The sequence below is a fragment of the Engystomops pustulosus genome, unplaced genomic scaffold (genome assembly GCF_040894005.1).
Source record: "Engystomops pustulosus unplaced genomic scaffold, aEngPut4.maternal MAT_SCAFFOLD_145, whole genome shotgun sequence".
NCBI lineage: Eukaryota > Metazoa > Chordata > Amphibia > Anura > Leptodactylidae > Engystomops > Engystomops pustulosus.
In genome coordinates this window covers 258,576-280,444 of record NW_027285025.1, presented here as the reverse complement: position 1 = coordinate 280,444, position 21,869 = coordinate 258,576, and the positions used below count along the sequence as shown (strand labels likewise).

Genomic DNA, 21,869 nt, shown 5'->3' with positions numbered 1-21,869 from the left:
CGCCCCCCGCTGGATGTGATGTACAGATGTGACCTCTGTGTATTACACTGGGTATAGAGCGCCCCCCGCTGGATGTGATGTACAGATGTGACCCCTGTGTATTACACTGGGTATAGAGCGCCCCCCGCTGGATGGGCTGTACAGATGTGACCCTGTGTATTACACTGGGTATAGAGCGCCCCCCGCTGGATGTGCTGTACAGATGTGACCTCTGTGTATTACACTGGGTATAGAGCGCCCCCCGCTGGATGTGCTGTACAGATGTGACCCCCGTGTATTACACTGGGTATAGAGCGCCCCCCGCTGGATGTGCTGTACAGATGTGACCCCTGTGTATTACACTGGGTATAGAGCGCCCCCCGCTGGATGTGATGTACAGATGTGACCCCTGTGTATTACACTGGGTATAGAGCGCCCCCCGCTGGATGGGCTGTACAGATGTGACCCCTGTGTATTACACTGGGTATAGAGCGCCCCCCGCTGGATGTGATGTACAGATGTGACCCCTGTGTATTACACTGGGTATAGAGCGCCCCCCGCTGGATGGGCTGTACAGATGTGACCCCTGTGTATTACACTGGGTATAGAGCGCCCCCCGCTGGATGTGATGTACAGATGTGACCCCTGTGTATTACACTGGGTATAGAGCGCCCCCCGCTGGATGTGATGTACAGATGTGACCCCTGTGTATTACACTGGGTATAGAGCGCCCCCCGCTGGATGGGCTGTACAGATGTGACCCCTGTGTATTACACTGGGTATAGAGCGCCCCCCGCTGGATGTGCTGTACAGATGTGACCTCTGTGTATTACACTGGGTATAGAGCGCCCCCCGCTGGATGTGCTGTACAGATGTGACCCCCGTGTATTACACTGGGTATAGAGCGCCCCCCGCTGGATGGGCTGTACAGATGTGACCCCCGTGTATTACACTGGGTATAGAGCGCCCCCCGCTGGATGTGATGTACAGATGTGACCCCCGTGTATTACACTGGGTATAGAGCGCCCCCCGCTGGATGGGCTGTACAGATGTGACCCCTGTGTATTACACTGGGTATAGAGCGCCCCCCGCTGGATGGGCTGTACAGATGTGACCTCTGTGTATTACACTGGGTATAGAGCGCCCCCCGCTGGATGTGATGTACAGATGTGACCCCCGTGTATTACACTGGGTATAGAGCGCCCCCCGCTGGATGGGCTGTACAGATGTGACCCCTGTGTATTACACTGGGTATAGAGCGCCCCCCGCTGGATGGGCTGTACAGATGTGACCCCTGTGTATTACACTGGGTATAGAGCGCCCCCCGCTGGATGGGCTGTACAGATGTGACCCCTGTGTATTACACTGGGTATAGAGCGCCCCCCGCTGGATGGGCTGTACAGATGTGACCCCTGTGTATTACACTGGGTATAGAGCGCCCCCCGCTGGATGTGATGTACAGATGTGACCCCTGTGTATTACACTGGGTATAGAGCGCCCCCCGCTGGATGGGCTGTACAGATGTGACCCCTGTGTATTACACTGGGTATAGAGCGCCCCCCGCTGGATGTGCTGTACAGATGTGACCTCTGTGTATTACACTGGGTATAGAGCGCCCCCCGCTGGATGTGCTGTACAGATGTGACCCCCGTGTATTACACTGGGTATAGAGCGCCCCCCGCTGGATGTGCTGTACAGATGTGACCCCTGTGTATTACACTGGGTATAGAGCGCCCCCCGCTGGATGTGATGTACAGATGTGACCCCTGTGTATTACACTGGGTATAGAGCGCCCCCCGCTGGATGGGCTGTACAGATGTGACCCCTGTGTATTACACTGGGTATAGAGCGCCCCCCGCTGGATGTGATGTACAGATGTGACCCCTGTGTATTACACTGGGTATAGAGCGCCCCCCGCTGGATGGGCTGTACAGATGTGACCCCTGTGTATTACACTGGGTATAGAGCGCCCCCCGCTGGATGTGATGTACAGATGTGACCCCTGTGTATTACACTGGGTATAGAGCGCCCCCCGCTGGATGTGATGTACAGATGTGACCCCTGTGTATTACACTGGGTATAGAGCGCCCCCCGCTGGATGGGCTGTACAGATGTGACCCCCGTGTATTACACTGGGTATAGAGCGCCCCCCGCTGGATGTGATGTACAGATGTGACCCCTGTGTATTACACTGGGTATAGAGCGCCCCCCGCTGGATGGGCTGTACAGATGTGACCCCTGTGTATTACACTGGGTATAGAGCGCCCCCCGCTGGATGTGCTGTACAGATGTGACCTCTGTGTATTACACTGGGTATAGAGCGCCCCCCGCTGGATGTGCTGTACAGATGTGACCCCCGTGTATTACACTGGGTATAGAGCGCCCCCCGCTGGATGGGCTGTACAGATGTGACCCCCGTGTATTACACTGGGTATAGAGCGCCCCCCGCTGGATGTGATGTACAGATGTGACCCCCGTGTATTACACTGGGTATAGAGCGCCCCCCGCTGGATGTGATGTACAGATGTGACCCCTGTGTATTACACTGGGTATAGAGCGCCCCCCGCTGGATGGGCTGTACAGATGTGACCTCTGTGTATTACACTGGGTATAGAGCGCCCCCCGCTGGATGTGATGTACAGATGTGACCCCCGTGTATTACACTGGGTATAGAGCGCCCCCCGCTGGATGGGCTGTACAGATGTGACCCCTGTGTATTACACTGGGTATAGAGCGCCCCCCGCTGGATGGGCTGTACAGATGTGACCCCTGTGTATTACACTGGGTATAGAGCGCCCCCCGCTGGATGGGCTGTACAGATGTGACCCCTGTGTATTACACTGGGTATAGAGCGCCCCCCGCTGGATGGGCTGTACAGATGTGACCCCTGTGTATTACACTGGGTATAGAGCGCCCCCCGCTGGATGTGATGTACAGATGTGACCTCTGTGTATTACACTGGGTATAGAGCGCCCCCCGCTGGATGTGATGTACAGATGTGACCTCTGTGTATTACACTGGGTATAGAGCGCCCCCCGCTGGATGGGCTGTACAGATGTGACCCCCGTGTATTACACTGGGTATAGAGCGCCCCCCGCTGGATGTGATGTACAGATGTGACCCCTGTGTATTACACTGGGTATAGAGCGCCCCCCGCTGGATGGGCTGTACAGATGTGACCCCTGTGTATTACACTGGGTATAGAGCGCCCCCCGCTGGATGGGCTGTACAGATGTGACCCCTGTGTATTACACTGGGTATAGAGCGCCCCCCGCTGGATGTGATGTACAGATGTGACCCCTGTGTATTACACTGGGTATAGAGCGCCCCCCGCTGGATGGGCTGTACAGATGTGACCCCCGTGTATTACACTGGGTATAGAGCGCCCCCCGCTGGATGGGCTGTACAGATGTGACCCCCGTGTATTACACTGGGTATAGAGCGCCCCCCGCTGGATGTGATGTACAGATGTGACCCCTGTGTATTACACTGGGTATAGAGCGCCCCCCGCTGGATGGGCTGTACAGATGTGACCCCCTGTGTATTACACTGGGTATAGAGCGCCCCCCGCTGGATGTGATGTACAGATGTGACCCCTGTGTATTACACTGGGTATAGAGCGCCCCCCGCTGGATGGGCTGTACAGATGTGACCCCTGTGTATTACACTGGGTATAGAGCGCCCCCCGCTGGATGTGATGTACAGATGTGACCCCCGTGTATTACACTGGGTATAGAGCGCCCCCCGCTGGATGGGCTGTACAGATGTGACCCCCGTGTATTACACTGGGTATAGAGCGCCCCCCGCTGGATGGGCTGTACAGATGTGACCCCCGTGTATTACACTGGGTATAGAGCGCCCCCCGCTGGATGGGCTGTACAGATGTGACCCCCGTGTATTACACTGGGTATAGAGCGCCCCCCGCTGGATGTGATGTACAGATGTGACCCCTGTGTATTACACTGGGTATAGAGCGCCCCCCGCTGGATGTGATGTACAGATGTGACCCCTGTGTATTACACTGGGTATAGAGCGCCCCCCGCTGGATGGGCTGTACAGATGTGACCCCCGTGTATTACACTGGACATCAGGTTATTGTATGCGGCTGCCAGGTTCCTCCCTCCTCCTGCAGGGTCACTTTGGACGGGCGTGGGATGACTGACCAGTGTGGGGCGCTATTTACAGCTGGTCTCCCTCTATTTGTTTTCTCCCCCATAGGTTGATAGATTTCACTCGGTTACCATCTCCAACTCCTGAAAACAAGGACTTATTTTTTGTCACGAGGTCTGCCGGGGTTCAGCCATCGCCGGCACGCAGCTCCAGTTACTCGGAGGCCACCGAGCCGGACGTGCAGATCACTAATGGCAGCAAGAGCTTGTCCATGGTTGACCTGCAGGACAATCGGGTTTTGGACACTGGCACCAACGCCCCATGTGCTGGAGACTCCTTAGACGACTGCCAGACGTCATTCAGTCAGTTACAGGCAATATGGACGGCGCGGACGCCGCAGGGTCACAACGTGATGACTATGACCACAGCGCGGAGGACGGGACAGACACCCACCACTCCCAATGCAGATGCCACATTGGGCAGACCCCAGCTCCTGGCGCCCCTATCATTCCAGAACCCGGTGTACCAGATGGCAGCAGGTTTGCCGGTGTCACCGCGTGGGCTGGGGGACTCTGGTTCTGAATGTCACAGCTCGCTCAGCTCTCACAGTAACAGTGAGGACATGGCCGCTACTAAGCACGGCTTCATCACCATGGCCAACAGCGAGGACTTGAGCCGCCGCTCCGGGGACGTGTCCAGGAGGCAGACTGGTCAGCCCACCATGCCACGGCAGAACAGCTCAGGCCCCCAGAGGAGGATAGACCAACCACCACCTCCTCCCCCGCCACCACTGACAAGGGGCAGGACGCCACCAACGTTACTCAACACCGCGCCCTACCCCAGGCCATCCAGCGGGAGCATGATGTCCTCCTCCCCAGACTGGCCTGGAAGCGGGGCCCGCATGAGGCAGCAGTCATCATCCTCCAAGGGCGACAGCCCCGAAATGAAGCCGAGGACGGGCCACAAACAGGTGGGTGCCTTACATGATTACACGCAGAGCCGATCACGTGTGATATGGGGGGAGGGATACACGTGACCTGTGATATGGGGGGGGGGGATACACGTGACCTGTGATATGGGGGGGAGGGATACACGTGACCTGTGATATGGGGGGGGGAGGGATACACGTGACCTGTGATATGGGGGGGGGGGATACACGTGACCTGTGATATGGGGGGGGAGGGATACACGTGACCTGTGATATGGGGGGGGGGGGGATACACGTGACCTGTGATATGGGGGGGGAGGGATACACGTGACCTGTGATATGGGGGGGGAGGGATACACGTGACCTGTAATATGGGGGGGGGAGGGATACACGTGACCTGTGATATGGGGGGGGGAGGGATGCACGTGACCTGTGATATGGGGGGGGGGAGGGATGCACGTGACCTGTGATATGGGGGGGGAGGGATACACGTGACCTGTGATATGGGGGGGGGGGAGGGATGCACGGTGACCTGTGATATGGGGGGAGAGTTGCACGTGGCCTGTGATATGGGGGGAGAGTTGCACGTGGCCTGTGATATGGGGGGAGAGTTGCACGTGGCCTGTGATATGGGGGGAGAGTTGCACGTGGCCTGTGATATGGGGGGAGAGTTGCACGTGACCTGTGATATGGGGGGGGGAGGGATGCACGTGACCTGTGATATGGGGGGGGGGAGGGATGCACGTGACCTGTGATATGGGGGGGGGGGAGGGATGCACGTGGCCTGTGATATGGGGGGAGGGATGCACGTGACCTGTGATATGGGGGGGGGGAGGGATGCACGTGGCCTGTGATATGGGGGGAGAGTTGCACGTGGCCTGTGATATAAGGGGAGCATGGGGTCAGGTTCTTGATGTGACCCCTGCTATGACCTTGCTTCAGCCCCGCTATGTGGGGGGTCATCTGGGGTCTCCCTGCTCACAGGAGGTGTTGTGTCCACGTTGGGGCTTATTCTTCCGGATTTCTGTGGTAAAAGCCCTGAAATAATTGCAAAAGTCATGAAATCGTTAGCATTTGGGATTATTTTCGCCTTCACGCCAGGGGGAGGTGGGGCAGAGGTCAGTAGTGCCCTGCGCCGGTGGGACCTGGTCCCCTGCTCTCAGAATAGATGATGTTAGGAGCCTCTGTTGTGCTTGGGGGGTCCTCCTGTGGGGGGTGTTATTCCTGCTGCTGCTCCATATCTCTTCCCGGTCTTCCTATCATTCTCTGTCTGATGACCAGAGGGTTGTAGTGCTCTGTGTACAGCCGGAGTAAGCACTAACACTCCCAGCATGATGGTGAAATGAGGAGGGGGGGGGGGGGCGTTATTCACCTTCCCATCTTCTTACAAAGTATTGCATCCTAAACTCAAGAAAGAGATTCAGGAAATGTTCTTCCCACCACCAGGACTGAATGAGAGTATCACTGGTAAATCCGTACCTTCCAGCTGTCCTATACCGGGGGGCATGCAGTATGGCTTCCGTACCTTCCAGCTGTCCTATACCGGGAGGCGTGCAGTATGGCTTCCGTACCTTCCAGCTGCAGGGAGGCGTGCAGTATGGCTTCCGTACCTTCCAGCTGTCCTATACCGGGAGGCGTGCAGTATGGCTTCCGTACCTTCCAGCTGTCCTATACCGGGAGGCATGCAGTATGGCTTCCGTACCTTCCAGCTGTCCTATACCGGGAGGCGTGCAGTATGGCTTCCGTACCTTCCAGCTGTCCTATACCGGGAGGCGTGCAGTATGGCTTCCGTACCTTCCAGCTGTCCTATACCGGGAGGCGTGCAGTATGGCTTCCGTACCTTCCAGCTGTCCTATACCGGGAGGCGTGCAGTATTCCTTCCGTACCTTCCAGCTGTCCTATACCGGGAGGCGTGCAGTATTCCTTCCGTACCTTCCAGCTGTCCTATACCGGGAGGCGTGCAGTATTCCTTCCGTACCTTCCAGCTGTCCTATACCGGGAGGCATGCTGTATGGCTTCCGTACCTTCCAGCTGTCCTATACCTGGATGCATGCTGTATGGCTTCCGTACCTTCCAGCTGTCCTATACCGGGAGGCATGCTGTATGGCTTCCGTACCTTCCAGCTGTCCTATACCGGGAGGCATGCAGTATTCCTTCCGTACCTTCCAGCTGTCCTATACCGGGAGGCATGCAGTATGGCTTCCGTACCTTCCAGCTGTCCTATACCTGGAGGCATGCTGTATGGCTTCCGTACCTTCCAGCTGTCCTATACCGGGAGGCATGCTGTATGGCTTCCGTACCTTCCAGCTGTCCTATACCGGGAGGCATGCAGTATGGCTTCCGTACCTTCCAGCTGTCCTATACCGGGAGGCATGCTGTATGGCTTCCGTACCTTCCAGCTGTCCTATACCGGGAGGCATGCAGTATTCCTTCCGTACCTTCCAGCTGTCCTATACCGGGAGGCATGCAGTATGGCTTCCGTACCTTCCAGCTGTCCTATACCGGGGGGCATGCAGTATGGCTTCTGTACCTTCCAGCTGTCCTATACCGGGAGGCATGCTGTATGGCTTCCGTACCTTCCAGCTGTCCTATACCGGGGGGCATGCAGTATGGCTTCTGTACCTTCCAGCTGTCCTATACCGGGAGGCATGCTGTATGGCTTCCGTACCTTCCAGCTGTCCTATACCGGGAGGCATGCTGTATGGCTTCCGTACCTTCCAGCTGTCCTATACCGGGAGGCATGCAGTATGGCTTCTGTACCTTCCAGCTGTCCTATACCGGGAGGCGTGCTGTATGGCTTCCGTACCTTCCAGCTGTCCTATACCGGGAGGCATGCTGTATGGCTTCCGTACCTTCCAGCTGTCCTATACCGGGAGGCATGCTGTATGGCTTCCGTACCTTCCAGCTGTCCTATACCGGGAGGCATGCTGTATGGCTTCCGTACCTTCCAGCTGTCCTATACCGGGAGGCATGCAGTATTCCTTCCGTACCTTCCAGCTGTCCTATACCGGGAGGCATGCAGTATGGCTTCCGTACCTTCCAGCTGTCCTATACCGGGGGGCATGCAGTATGGCTTCTGTACCTTCCAGCTGTCCTATACCGGGAGGCATGCTGTATGGCTTCCGTACCTTCCAGCTGTCCTATACCGGGGGGCATGCAGTATGGCTTCTGTACCTTCCAGCTGTCCTATACCGGGAGGCATGCTGTATGGCTTCCGTACCTTCCAGCTGTCCTATACCGGGAGGCATGCTGTATGGCTTCCGTACCTTCCAGCTGTCCTATACCGGGAGGCATGCAGTATGGCTTCTGTACCTTCCAGCTGTCCTATACCGGGAGGCATGCTGTATGGCTTCCGTACCTTCCAGCTGTCCTATACCGGGAGGCATGCTGTATGGCTTCCGTACCTTCCAGCTGTCCTATACCGGGAGGCATGCTGTATGGCTTCCGTACCTTCCAGCTATATAGTTTGAGAAACTTCCAGCTATATAGCTTGAGAAAGCGCCACACAGGCGCGAAACGGCCCGTCGCTTGCCGCGGTCTGCATTTATGTCCACGTCTATACTCTGTGTGTCCAAATAAACCTTCCTGCACGAATCCGGTGAGTGCCGCTTTTCTGTTCCTTTCATTATGTGATTTTGCTCTCTCAGCTTTCAGTTAGCTGAGCACCGCCGTAGTGCAGCCTCGATCCCTATTGGAGCAAGGCGAAAAGGGATGAGCGTCCTCAAGGGGTAGTGCAGGGCATCTATCTCATCGTGTATATAGTTATATAGTATTTATGGGTTTTAGGGGTCAGTTCTCTCTGCATTGTTTTGTCATTTGTAAGTTGTTTTATAGACGCTGCTTCATGCTTTATCCATGATCATGTTCATTATGTACTTGCTTCTCACCTTTCCAATGCGAATATAGAAGATCAGTTGATAAGCCTTCTCCTGAAGCCGAACATGTGACTCCATTTCTGAGGATGAACACACACTCACACTCACGCACACGCACACGCACACACACACACACACTTGGGGGTTTGTCCGGGACAGCCACATATGCCCTGACCACCATCCTTCTTTGCTTCTGAGGGATGACTGACACGGCTCAGCAATCATGATCCATCTGTCATGTTTGGTTTCCTTTGTTACGGTTGTATGTTCTGTTTTAGGCCCCCTCACCAGTGAACCCTAATGCCCTGGACCGCACAGCTGCATGGCTGCTGAATATGAACATGCAGCTTTTAGAAGATGAAGGCTCTGAGACAGATATCAAGCACAGTGATAAGAGCAGGATTAAGGAAGACATGAGCCAAGCAGAAAAGGTAAAATGTGATTGGAGGACACCCCTACCCTCAGTGGAGGCTGCCTGATAGTGTGGCGCCCCATAGCAGTGTGTCCAGCCTCCTGGTCAGTGTAGAGGTCTGTTCATCATCTTCATCGCTTCTTGTCTGCATTCCTTGCTGTGAACCTTGTAACACTGACTATTTCCATACAGCAGTGCAGAGGGTTTAAGCATCATGTACTACAGGGCAGGTTAAGAGATTGTAGCTGCATTCACAATTCAGTGGGTGGGGGAAAGCATCTCCTCTGGAGTGTTACTGAGCGCAGCATTCGTCCAGCACCAATCTTCCCAAATTTTGGCACGATTGCTATACTAGATTCTGCCTGGGACAGGAGGAGGGGGCGCTGTAGTAGATTCTGCCTGGGACAGGAGGAGGGGGCGCTGTAGTAGATTCTGCCTGGGACAGGAGGAGGGGGCGCTGTACTAGATTGTGCCGGGACAGGAGGAGGGGGCGCTGTACTAGATTGTGCCGGGACAGGAGGAGGGGGCGCTGTACTAGATTCTGCCTGGGACAGGAGGAGGGGGCGCTGTACTAGATTGTGCCGGGACAGGAGGAGGGGGCGCTGTACTAGATTGTGCCGGGACAGGAGGAGGGGGCGCTGTACTAGATTGTGCCGGGACAGGAGGAGGGGGCGCTGTACTAGATTGTGCCGGGACAGGAGGAGGGGGCGCTGTACTAGATTGTGCCGGGACAGGAGGAGGGGGCGCTGTACTAGATTGTGCCGGGACAGGAGGAGGGGGCAGTGCAGGGAGACTTGGAATCTAAGATGAATACAATATTCATGTAGTAATAGCGCCCCCTACTGTACAAACACTTCTGCCTCCGAGCAGAACCATATAGCCCAACCACTGCTGGACCAACAGAACCGGATCAGGGCTGCCCTCTCTAGAAGGGGGGGGCAGTGGATTGGGGGACATAGAGTTCTGCTAAACCCTCAGCTCATGGCTACCTGCCTGTATATCCAGGCTACAGTGATGTCCTGCTACACAGGGAGGAACCGGCAGAGGCAGAGCCGTCATGTCCTGCTACACAGTGCTGTGCACATATACACAGGATAGGAGTAGTAGTACTGTGCTGTGCACATATATACAGGATAGGAGTAGTAGTGCTGTGCTGTGCCCATATATACAGGATAGGAGTAGTAGTACTGTGCTGTGCCCATATATACAGGATAGGAGTAGTAGTACTGTACCCATATATACAGGATAGGAGTAGTAGTACTGTGCTGTGCCCATATATACAGGATAGGAGTAGTAGTACTGTACCCATATATACAGGATAGGAGTAGTAGTACTGTGCTGTGCACATATATACAGGATAGGAGTAGTAGTGCTGTGCTGTGCCCATATATACAGGATAGGAGTAGTAGTACTGTGCTGTGCCCATATATACAGGATAGGAGTAGTAGTACTGTGCTGTACCCATATATACAGGATAGGAGTAGTAGTACTGTGCTATGCCCATATATACAGGATAGGAGTAGTAGTGCTGTGCTGTGTCCATATATACCGGATAGGAGCAGTAGTACTGTGCTGTGCCCATATATACAGGATAGGAATAGTAGTACTGTGCTGTGCCCATATATACAGGATAGGAGTAGTAGTACTGTACTGTGCCCATATATACCGGATAGGAGCAGTAGTACTGTGCTGTGCCCATATATACAGGATAGGAGTAGTAGTACTGTGCTGTGCCCATATATACAGGATAGGAGCAGTAGTACTGTGCTGTGCCCATATATACAGGATAGGAGCAGTAGTACTGTGCTGTGCCCATATATACCGGATAGGAGCAGTAGTGCTGTGCTGTGCCCATATATACAGGATAGGAGTAGTAGTACTGTGCTGTGCCCATATATAAAGGATAGGAGCAGTAGTGCTGTGCTCATATATACAGGATAGGAGTAGTAGTACTGTGCTGTGCCCATATATACAGGATAGGAGTAGTAGTACTGTGCTGTGCCCATATATACAGGATAGGAGTAGTAGTACTGTACTGTGCCCATATATACCGGATAGGAGCAGTAGTACTGTGCTGTGCCCATATATACAGGATAGGAGTAGTAGTACTGTGCTGTGCCCATATATACAGGATAGGAGTAGTAGTACTGTGCTGTGCCCATATATACCGGATAGGAGTAGTAGTACTGTGCTGTGCCCATATATACCGGATAGGAGTAGTAGTACTGTGCTGTGCCCATATATACCGGATAGGAGCAGTAGTACTGTGCTGTGCCCATATATACAGGATAGGAGTAGTAGTACTGTGCTGTGCCCATATATACAGGATGGAGTAGTAGTGCTGTGCTATGCCCATATATACCGGATAGGAGTAGTAGTGCTGTGCCCATATATACAGGATAGGAGCAGTAGTACTGTGCTGTGCCCATATATACAGGATAGGAGTAGTAGTACTGTGCTGTGCCCATATATACAGGATGGAGTAGTAGTGCTGTGCTATGCCCATATATACCGGATAGGAGTAGTAGTGCTGTGCCCATATATACAGGATAGGAGTAGTAGTACTGTGCTGTGCCCATTATATACAGGATAGGAGTAGTAGTACTGTGCTGTGCCCATTATATACAGGTTAGGAGTAGTAGTACTGTGCTGTGCCCATATATACAGGATAGGAGTAGTAGTACTGTGCTGTGCCCATATATGCAGGATAGAGTAGTAGTGCTGTGCTGTGCCCATATATACCGGATAGGAGTAGTAGTGCTGTGCTATGCCCATATATACCGGATAGGAGTAGTAGTGCTGTGCCCATATATACAGGATAGGAGTAGTAGTACTGTGCTGTGCCCATTATATACAGGTTAGGAGTAGTAGTACTGTGCTGTGCCCATATATACAGGATAGGAGTAGTAGTGCTGTGCTGTGCCCATATATGCAGGATAGGAGTAGTAGTACAGTGCCCATATATACAGGATAGGAGTAGTAGTACTGTGCTGTGCTCATATATACAGGATAGCAGTAGTAGTACTGTGCTGTGCCCATATATACAGGATAGGAGTAGTAGTACTGTGCTATGCCCATATATACAGGATAGGAGTAGTAGTACTGTGCTATCCCCTTATACACTACTGCTCAAAAGTTTGGGGTCACTTAAAAATGTCCCAAGAAAAGCACAATGAAGCTTACATTTAATGATTGATAAATCCCATCTATTCATTGTTAATGTGGTAAATGACTATTCTAGCTGCAAACGTCAGGTTTTTAATGCAGTATCTACAGAGGTGAATATATGCCCATTCCATCCGCCACCGCTCCAGGGGTTTAATGGTACATCGGGGCACACTTACCTGTCTGACGGACATCACAGAAGATCCTGCGCCCGATATCCTGCATGTGTCGCTTCCCCGCTCTGGTCCCCGGAGTTCACCTACCACTCTAATGACCCCGAGGCTACTAGAATATCCCCGAGGCCTCTCTAATGACCCCGAGGCTACTAGAATATCCCCGAGGCCTCTCTAATGACCCCGAGGCTACTAGAATATCCCCGAGGCTACTAGAATATCCCCGAGGCCTCTCTAATGACCCCGAGGCTACTAGAATATCCCCGAGGCCTCTCTAATGACCCCGAGGCTACTAGAATATCCCCGAGGCCTCTCTAATGACCCCGAGGCTACTAGAATATCCCCGAGGCCTCTCTAATGACCCCGAGGCTACTAGAATATCCCCGAGGCCTCTCTAATGACCCCGAGGCTACTAGAATATCCCCGAGGCCTCTCTAATGACCCCGAGGCTACTAGAATATCCCCGAGGCCTCTCTAATGACCCCGAGGCTACTAGAATATCCCCGAGGCCTCTCTAATGACCCCGAGGCTACTAGAATATCCCCGAGGCCTCTCTAATGACCCCGAGGCTACTAGAATATCCCCGAGGCCTCTCTAATGACCCCGAGGCTACTAGAATATCCCCGAGGCCTCTCTAATGACCCCGAGGCTACTAGAATATCCCCGAGGCCTCTCTAATGACCCCGAGGCTACTAGAATATCCCCGAGGCCTCTCTAATGACCCCGAGGCTACTAGAATATCCCCGAGGCCTCTCTAATGACCCCGAGGCTACTAGAATATCCCCGAGGCCTCTCTAATGACCCCGAGGCTACTAGAATATCCCCGAGGCCTCTCTAATGACCCCGAGGCTACTAGAATATCCCCGAGGCCTCTCTAATGACCCCGAGGCTACTAGAATATCCCCGAGGCCTCTCTAATGACCCCGAGGCTACTAGAATATCCCCGAGGCCTCTCTAATGACCCCGAGGCTACTAGAATATCCCCGAGGCCTCTCTAATGACCCCGAGGCTACTAGAATATCCCCGAGGCCTCTCTAATGACCCCGAGGCTACTAGAATATCCCCGAGGCCTCTCTAATGACCCCGAGGCTACTAGAATATCCCCGAGGCCTCTCTAATGACCCCGAGGCTACTAGAATATCCCCGAGGCCTCTCTAATGACCCCGAGGCTACTAGAATATCCCCGAGGCCTCTCTAATGACCCCGAGGTTGCTAGAATATCCCGAGGCCTCTCTAATGACCCCGAGGCTACTAGAATATCCCCGAGGCCTCTCTAATGACCCCGAGGTTACTAGAATATCCCCGAGGCCTCTCTGACCCCGAGGCTACTAGAATATCCCCGAGGCCTCTCTAATGACCCCGAGGCTACTAGAATATCCCCGAGGCCTCTCTAATGACCCCGAGGCTACTAGAATATCCCCGAGGCCTCTCTAATGACCCCGAGGCTACTAGAATATCCCCGAGGCCTCTCTAATGACCCCGAGGCTACTAGAATATCCCCGAGGCCTCTCTAATGACCCCGAGGTTGCTAGAATATCCCGAGGCCTCTCTAATGACCCCGAGGTTACTAGAATATCCCCGAGGCCTCTCTAATGACCCCGAGGCTACTAGAATATCCCAGAGGCCACTCGAATAACTTTTCGTGCAGTGGAAGTGATAGAAGATCTAGACCATGTCACACGGAGAATCCACAATCCCTCTGCACCTGCTCAGAGTAAATAAGGAAATCCTGATGCCAGGACACAGGAGACTGGGATGTCAGGTTGTATTCGCAGATGGATCCATGTAGTGATGGGAAGTCGCCATCTCCTGATTCATTGATTCTCCCACAGACACTTACCCGGAATAATCCTTCACTGCCCATAAAGAAGCCCCAGGATACACGAGAGGCTCCGACCCGGATCCTTCTAAAAGTATTGGAGAACAAGAAACTTCATCCTGACAATATTACGCTAAATAGAAGAATATTCATTTTTATATAATAAAAAACTAATAAAAATAAAGGTAAATAAATGAAGAAATGCTCAGAGTGATGTGAGTGCAGAGATATGAAGGATGTATCAGACGGGGCACTAGTCCTGGGTCTGTGATGACTTCCTTTGTCTTATTAATCACTTGTGAGTCCCTGAATGATTTTGTGACTGACAGAAGCCTAATACCTGATTGTAAACACTAAAGGTCGCATGCCTTCCATCCAAAAAACCTTTAACGCCTCCGGGGCTGAAAGGATAAAACATAACTTTTATTTCATTTATTTTGAGGACATTAGGACACAATATAAAAGCTTCCTCCATGTAGGGTTAGGCATGTAGATACTCCCAATCCATCTCACTTGGTTTTGTATGAATTCGTGACACTTCCCTAAAGACTCTGCTGCTAGTTGTAAATCGAGTGCAGGTCGCAGTCATCCCCAAGCCCCTGCTGACGGGTGGGCTTGGTCTAGCAGACAGTCTTTAGGGAAGGGTCACAAAGCTTTTATTACATTGTGTGCACCTTGTTTCCCACTCTTTTTACATATGACTAGTATTTGATCATATAGGATCTGATGAAGAGATCCTATATGATCCTCCCTCGAAACGCATCATCCTCATATTTATAAATTATTCTGTCTATGTGAAGCCTTACTGTGTGTCCCCTCTCCCTGCTCTTCTATATAGGGACACTTCTCTGTACTGTCTCTCCCCCTCTCCCTGCTCTTCTATATAGGGACACTTCTCTGTACTGTCTCTCCCTCTCCCTGCTATTCTATCCTTCTATATAGGGACACTTCTCTGTACTGTCTGCTCCCCCTCTCCCTGCTCTTCTATATAGGGACACTTCTCCGTACTGATTCTCCCTCTCCCTGCTCTTCTATCCTTCTATATAGGGACACTTCTCTGTACTGTGTGTCCCCTCTCCCTGCTATTCTATCCTTCTAGATAGGGACACTTCTCTGTACTGTCTGCTCTCCCTCTCCCTGCTCTTCTATATAGGGACACTTCTCCATACTGATTCTCCCTCTCCCTGCTCTTCTATCCTTCTATATAGGGACACTTCTCTGTACTGTCTGCTTCCCCTTTCCCTGCTATTCTATCCTTCTATATAGGGACACTTCTCTGTACTGTGTGTCCCCTCTCCCTGCTCTTCTATATAGGGACACTTCTCTGTACTGTCTGCTCCCCCTTTCCCTGCTATTCTATCCTTCTAGATAGGGACACTTCTCTGTACTGTCTCTCCCCCTCTCCCTGCTCTTCTATATAGGGACACTTCTCCGTACCGACTCTCCCTCTCCCTGCTATTCTATCCTTCTATATAGGGACACTTCTCTGTACTGTCTGCTCCCCCTCTCCCTGCTCTTCTATATAGGGACACTTCTCCGTACTGATTCTCCCTCTCCCTGCTCTTCTATCCTTCTATATAGGGACACTTCTCTGTACTGTGTGTGCCCTCTCCCTGCTCTTCTATCCTGCTACACAAGGACACTTCTCTGTACTGTCTCTCCCCCTCTCCCTGCTCTTCTATCCTGCTACACAAGGACACTTCTCTGTACTGTCTCTCCCCCTCTCCCTGCTCTTCTATCCTGCTACACAAGGACACTTCTCTGTACTGACTTTCCCTCTCCCTGCTCTTCTATATAGGGACAATTCTCTGTACTGTGTGTCCCCTCTCCCTGCTCTTCTATCCTGCTACACAAGGACACTTCTCTGTACTGACTTTCCCTCTCCCTGCTCTTCTATATAGGGACACTTCTCTGTACTGTCTCTCCCCCTCTCCCTGCTCTTCTATCCTGCTACACAAGGACACTTCTCTGTACTGTCTCTCCCCCTCTCCCTGCTCTTCTATCCTTCTATATAGGGACACTTCTCTGTACTGTCTCTCCCCCTCTCCCTGCTCTTCTATCCTGCTACACAAGGACACTTCTCTGTACTGTCTCCCCCTCTCCCTGCTCTTCTATCCTGCTACATGGGACACTTCTCTGTACTGACCCTCCCTCTCCCTGCTCTTCTATCCTTCTATATAGGGACACTTCTCTGTACTGTCTCTCCCCCTCTCCCTGCTCTTCTATCCTGCTACACAAGGACACTTCTCTGTACTGTCACTCCCCCTCTCCCTGCTCTTCTATCCTGCTACACAAGGACACTTCTCTGTACTGACCCTCCCTCTCACTGCTCTTCTATCCTTCTATATAGGGACACTTCTCTGTACTGTCACTCCCCCTCTCCCTGCTCTTCTATCCTTCTATATAGGGACACTTCTCTGTACTGTCTCTCCCCCTCTCCCTGCTCTTCTATCCTGCTACACAAGGACACTTCTCTGTACTGTCTCCCCCTCTCCCTGCTCTTCTATCCTGCTACACAAGGACACTTCTCTGTACTGACCCTCCCTCTCCCTGCTCTTCTATCCTTCTATATAGGGACACTTCTCTGTACTGTCACTCCCCCTCTCCCTGCTCTTCTATCCTTCGATATAGCGACACTTCTCTGTACTGTCACTCCCCCTCTCCCTGCTCTTCTATATAGGGACACTTCTCTGTACTGTCTGCTCCCCCTCTCCCTGCTCTTCTATATAGGGACACTTCTGTGGACTGACTCTCCCCCTCTCCCTGCTCTTCTATATAGGGACACTTCTCTGTACTGTCTGCTCCCCCTCTCCCTGCTCTTCTATATAGGGACACTTCTGTGGACTGACTCTCCCCCTCTCCCTGCTCTTCTATATAGGGACACTTCTCTGGACTGACTCTCCCCCTCTCCCTGCTCTTCTATATAGGGACACTTCTCTGTACTGTCTGCTCCCCCTCTCCCTGCTCTTCTATATAGGGACACTTCTCCGTACTGAATCTCCCTCTCCCTGCTCTTCTATCCTTCTATATAGGGACACTTCTCTGTACTGTCTGCTCCCCCTCTCCCTGCTCTTCTATATAGGGACACTTCTCCGTACTGAATCTCCCTCTCCCTGCTCTTCTATACTGCTTTGAGCTGCTCACCTTCCAAAATATTTGTAAATAGAAGCTCAGGAGCTATAAACAGTGGCTACATGAAGTCTTCTCACTTGTCATCCGTTTATTCCCATCTCCCTTCTTTTCAGTGCGCTGTGTTAGCGTTATTTTATGCTGGTGCACTTTCTGGGTGCTATCGGAGCAGTTCTTCCATATTAGGAACATGTTCTCTGTGTACCATGTCTCAGAAAACGTGCACCGTGTTGGAGGCCTCTGACACAGTCTGCCAGCGGGGGTGATGTCCCCTTTTACCTCTCCTCCTCCTCCTCCTCCTCCTCCTGTGACCTTGAAGAACCCCCGAGAAGGACTGCGGGTGGAGCGCCGGGAACTTCCACTGATCCCTGATCTGACACAACCCCATAGGTGGACCCCTGTGAGTGTAGCAGAGAGAAATAGTGGGGCATAGTACTGCTTAAAGGGGTTTTCCCTCAAACTAAAGTTAGGCCCTATCCAAGGGGGCTTATTGTAATGAATCCTATGTAATGCAATACCGTATTATTGCAGTATATGGTAGAAAGAATCCGACCATCTAGTGGTAAAGAACCCTAGAGGGTCTAAAGAATAGTAAAAAAAAAAAAAAATAATTAAAAATAATAATAAAATGTTAAAAATTCAAATCCCCCTTTTCCCTAGAACTGATATAAAACTAAATAAACAGTAAAAATCACAAGCATTGGGTCTCACCGCACCCACATGTCCAAAACCTGACTTTTACACCATTTTACATAAACATGTTAATAAAAAGTATAGTCCTCAAAATAGTAGCAATGGCAACGTCAGCAAAAAATGACACCTGTACACATTCATCGCTTCCCATCACACGGCCGGAGTAACATCACTCTCACAGCTCCACAGGGAAACATGAATGAGGGGAGCGAAAAAAGTCAGCGTCCTGGAGGGGAGACTTCAATTTTGCCAGCATCTGCCCAATAAGAGGGCAAGGTACGGCGTGAAGAATGCCCCCCCCCCCCCAGGGTATTACTTTGAAGGTAGTTTGGGATTTGGTGCACGCACTACTAGAGCAGGGCTACCTTTGCTACGTGGACAATTTGTATGCTAGTGTTTCACTATTCAGCAGCCTCGCTTCCAGAAATATTCTGGCACGCGGCACAAGCAGAAATCAGCGAGCTCTCCCTAAATCGCTGCGACTGTGTACAGGAGAGCCGGGCACTATGCTGCGACTGTGTACAGGAGAGCCGGGCACTATGCTGCGACTGTGTACAGGAGAGCCGGGCACTATGCTGCGACTGCGTACAGGAGAGCCGGGCACAATGCAGCCACTGTGTACAGGAGAGCCGGGGACTATGCAGCGACTCTGTACAGGAGAGCCGAGCACTATGCAGCCACTCTGTACAGGAGAGCCGGGCACTATGCAGCCACTCTGTACAGGAGAGCCGGGCACTATGCAGCGACTGTGTACAGGAGAGTCGGGCACTATGCAGCAACTGTATACAGGAGAGCCGGGCACTATGCAGAGACTCTGTACAGGAGAGCCGGGCACTATGCAGCCACTCTGTACAGGAGAGCCGGGCACTATGCTGCGACTGTGTACAGGAGAGTCGGGCACTATGCAGCAACTGTGTACAGGAGAGCCGGGCACTATGCAGAGACTGTGTACAGGAGAGCCGGGCACTATGCAGCAACTGTGTACAGGAGAGTCGGGCACTATGCAGAGACTCTGTACAGGAGAGCCGGGCACTATGCAGCCACTCTGTACAGGAGAGCCGGGCACTATGCTGCGACTGTGTACAGGAGAGTCGGGCACTATGCAGCCACCTTGTACAGGAGAGCCGGGCACTATGCAGCACCTCTGTACAGGAGAGCCGGGCACTATGCAGCCACTCTGTACAGGAGAGCCGGGCACTATGCTGCAACTGTGTACAGGGGAGCCGGGGACTATGCAGCCACTCTGTACAGGAGAGCCGAGCACTATGCAGAGACTCTGTACAGGAGAGCCGGGCAGTATGCAGCCACTCTGTACAGGAGAGCCGGGCACTATGCTGCGACTGTGTACAGGAGAGTCGGGCACTATGCAGCAACTGTGTACAGGAGAGCCGGGCACTATGCAGAGACTCTGTACAGGAGAGCCGGGCACTATGCAGCGACTCTGTACAGGAGAGCCGGGCACTATGCAGAGCCTCTGTACAGGAGAGCCGGGCACTATGCAGAGCCTCTGTACAGGAGAGCCGGGCACTATGCAGCGACTGTGTACAGGAGAGCCGGGCACTATGCAGAGACTCTGTACAGGAGAGCCAGGCACTATGCAGAGACTCTGTACAGGAGAGCCGGGCAGTATGCAGCCACTCTGTACAGGAGAGCCGGGCACTATGCTGCGACTGTGTACAGGAGAGTCGGGCACTATGCAGCAACTGTGTACAGGAGAGCCGGGCACTATGCAGAGACTGTGTACAGGAGAGCCGGGCACTATGCAGCAACTGTGTACAGGAGAGTCGGGCACTATGCAGAGACTCTGTACAGGAGAGCCGGGCACTATGCAGCCACTCTGTACAGGAGAGCCGGGCACTATGCTGCGACTGTGTACAGGAGAGTCGGGCACTATGCAGCACCTCTGTACAGGAGAGTCGGGCACTATGCAGCACCTCTGTACAGGAGAGCCGGGCACTATGCAGCCACTCTGTACAGGAGAGCCGGGCACTATGCTGCAACTGTGTACAGGGGAGCCGGGGACTATGCAGCCACTCTGTACAGGAGAGCCGAGCACTATGCAGAGACTCTGTACAGGAGAGCCGGGCACTATGCAGCCACTCTGTACAGGAGAGCCGGGCACTATGCTGCGACTGTGTACAGGAGAGTCGGGCACTATGCAGCAACTGTGTACAGGAGAGCCGGGCACTATGCAGCAACTGTGTACAGGAGAGTCGGGCACTATGCAGAGACTCTGTACAGGAGAGCCGGGCACTATGCAGCCACTCTGTACAGGAGAGCCGGGCACTATGCTGCGACTGTGTACAGGAGAGTCGGGCACTATGCAGCACCTCTGTACAGGAGAGTCGGGCACTATGCAGCACCACTGTACAGGAGAGCTGGACACTATGCAGCCACTCTGTACAGGAGAGCCGGGCACTATGCAGCCACTCTGTACAGGAGAGCCGGGCACTATGCTGCAACTGTGTACAGGGGAGCCGGGGACTATGCAGCCACTCTGTACAGGAGAGCCGGGCACTATGCAGCAACTGTGTACAGGAGAGCCGGGCACTATGCAGCCACTCTGTACAGGAGAGCCGGGCACTATGCAGTGACTGTGTACAGGAGAGCCGGGCACTATGCAGCCACTCTGTACAGGAGAGCCGGGCACTATGCAGCAACTGTGTACAGGAGAGCCGGGCACTATGCAGCCACTCTGTACAGGAGAGCCGGGCACTATGCAGTGACTGTGTACAGGAGAGCCGGGCACTATGCAGCCACTCTGTACAGGAGAGCCGGGCACTATGCAGCCACTCTGTACAGGAGAGCCGAGCACTATGCAGCGACTCTGTACAGGAGAGCCGAGCACTATGCAGCCACTCTGTACAGGAGAGCCGGGCACTATGCAGCCACTCTGTACAGGAGAGCTGGGCACTATGCAGCGACTCTGTACAGGAGAGCCGGGCACTATGCAGAGCCTCTGTACAGGAGAGCCGGGCACTATGAAGCGACTCTGTACAGGAGAGCCGGGCACTATGCAGCGACTCTGTACAGGAGAGCCGGGCACTATGCAGAGACTCTGTACAGGAGAGCCGGGCACTATGCAGAGCCTCTGTACAGGAGAGCCGGGCACTATGCAGCGACTCTGTACAGGAGAGCCGGGCACTATACAGCGACTCTGTACAGGAGAGCCGGGCACTATGCAGCGACTCTGTACAGGAGAGCCGGGCACTATGCAGAGACTGTGTACAGGAGAGCCGGGCACTATGCAGCGACTCTGTACAGTAGAGCCGGGCACTATGCAGCGACTCTGTACAGGAGAGCCGGGCACTATGCAGCGACTCTGTACAGGAGAGCAGGGCACTATGCAGCGACTCTGTACAGGAGAGCCGGGCACTATGCAGCGACTCTGTACAGGAGAGCCGGGCACTATGCAGCGACTCTGTACAGGAGAGCCGGGCACTATGCAGCGACTCTGTACAGGAGAGCCAGGCACTATGCAGCCACTCTGTACAGGAGAGCCGGGCACTATGCAGCCACTCTGTACAGGAGAGCCAAGCACTATGCTGCGACTGCGTACAGGAGAGCCGGGCACTATGCTGCGACT

General features: G+C 53.2%; 1 protein-coding gene across 1 annotated transcript in view; it reads left to right on the top strand.

Moving 5' to 3' along the window:
• Positions 1-4,197: 4,197 nt before the first annotated feature.
• The window catches only part of LOC140108553 (disabled homolog 2-interacting protein-like), a gene marked incomplete at its 5' end in the record, with an annotated part of 48,741 nt that continues 31,069 nt past the window's right edge, over positions 4,198-21,869 (top strand). Inside the window, 2 exons of the mRNA XM_072131815.1 lie at positions 4,198-5,059; positions 9,171-9,323. Of these exons, the coding sequence (XP_071987916.1) occupies positions 4,198-5,059; positions 9,171-9,323 (1,015 nt within the window). The remainder of the gene's footprint in view (positions 5,060-9,170; positions 9,324-21,869) is intronic.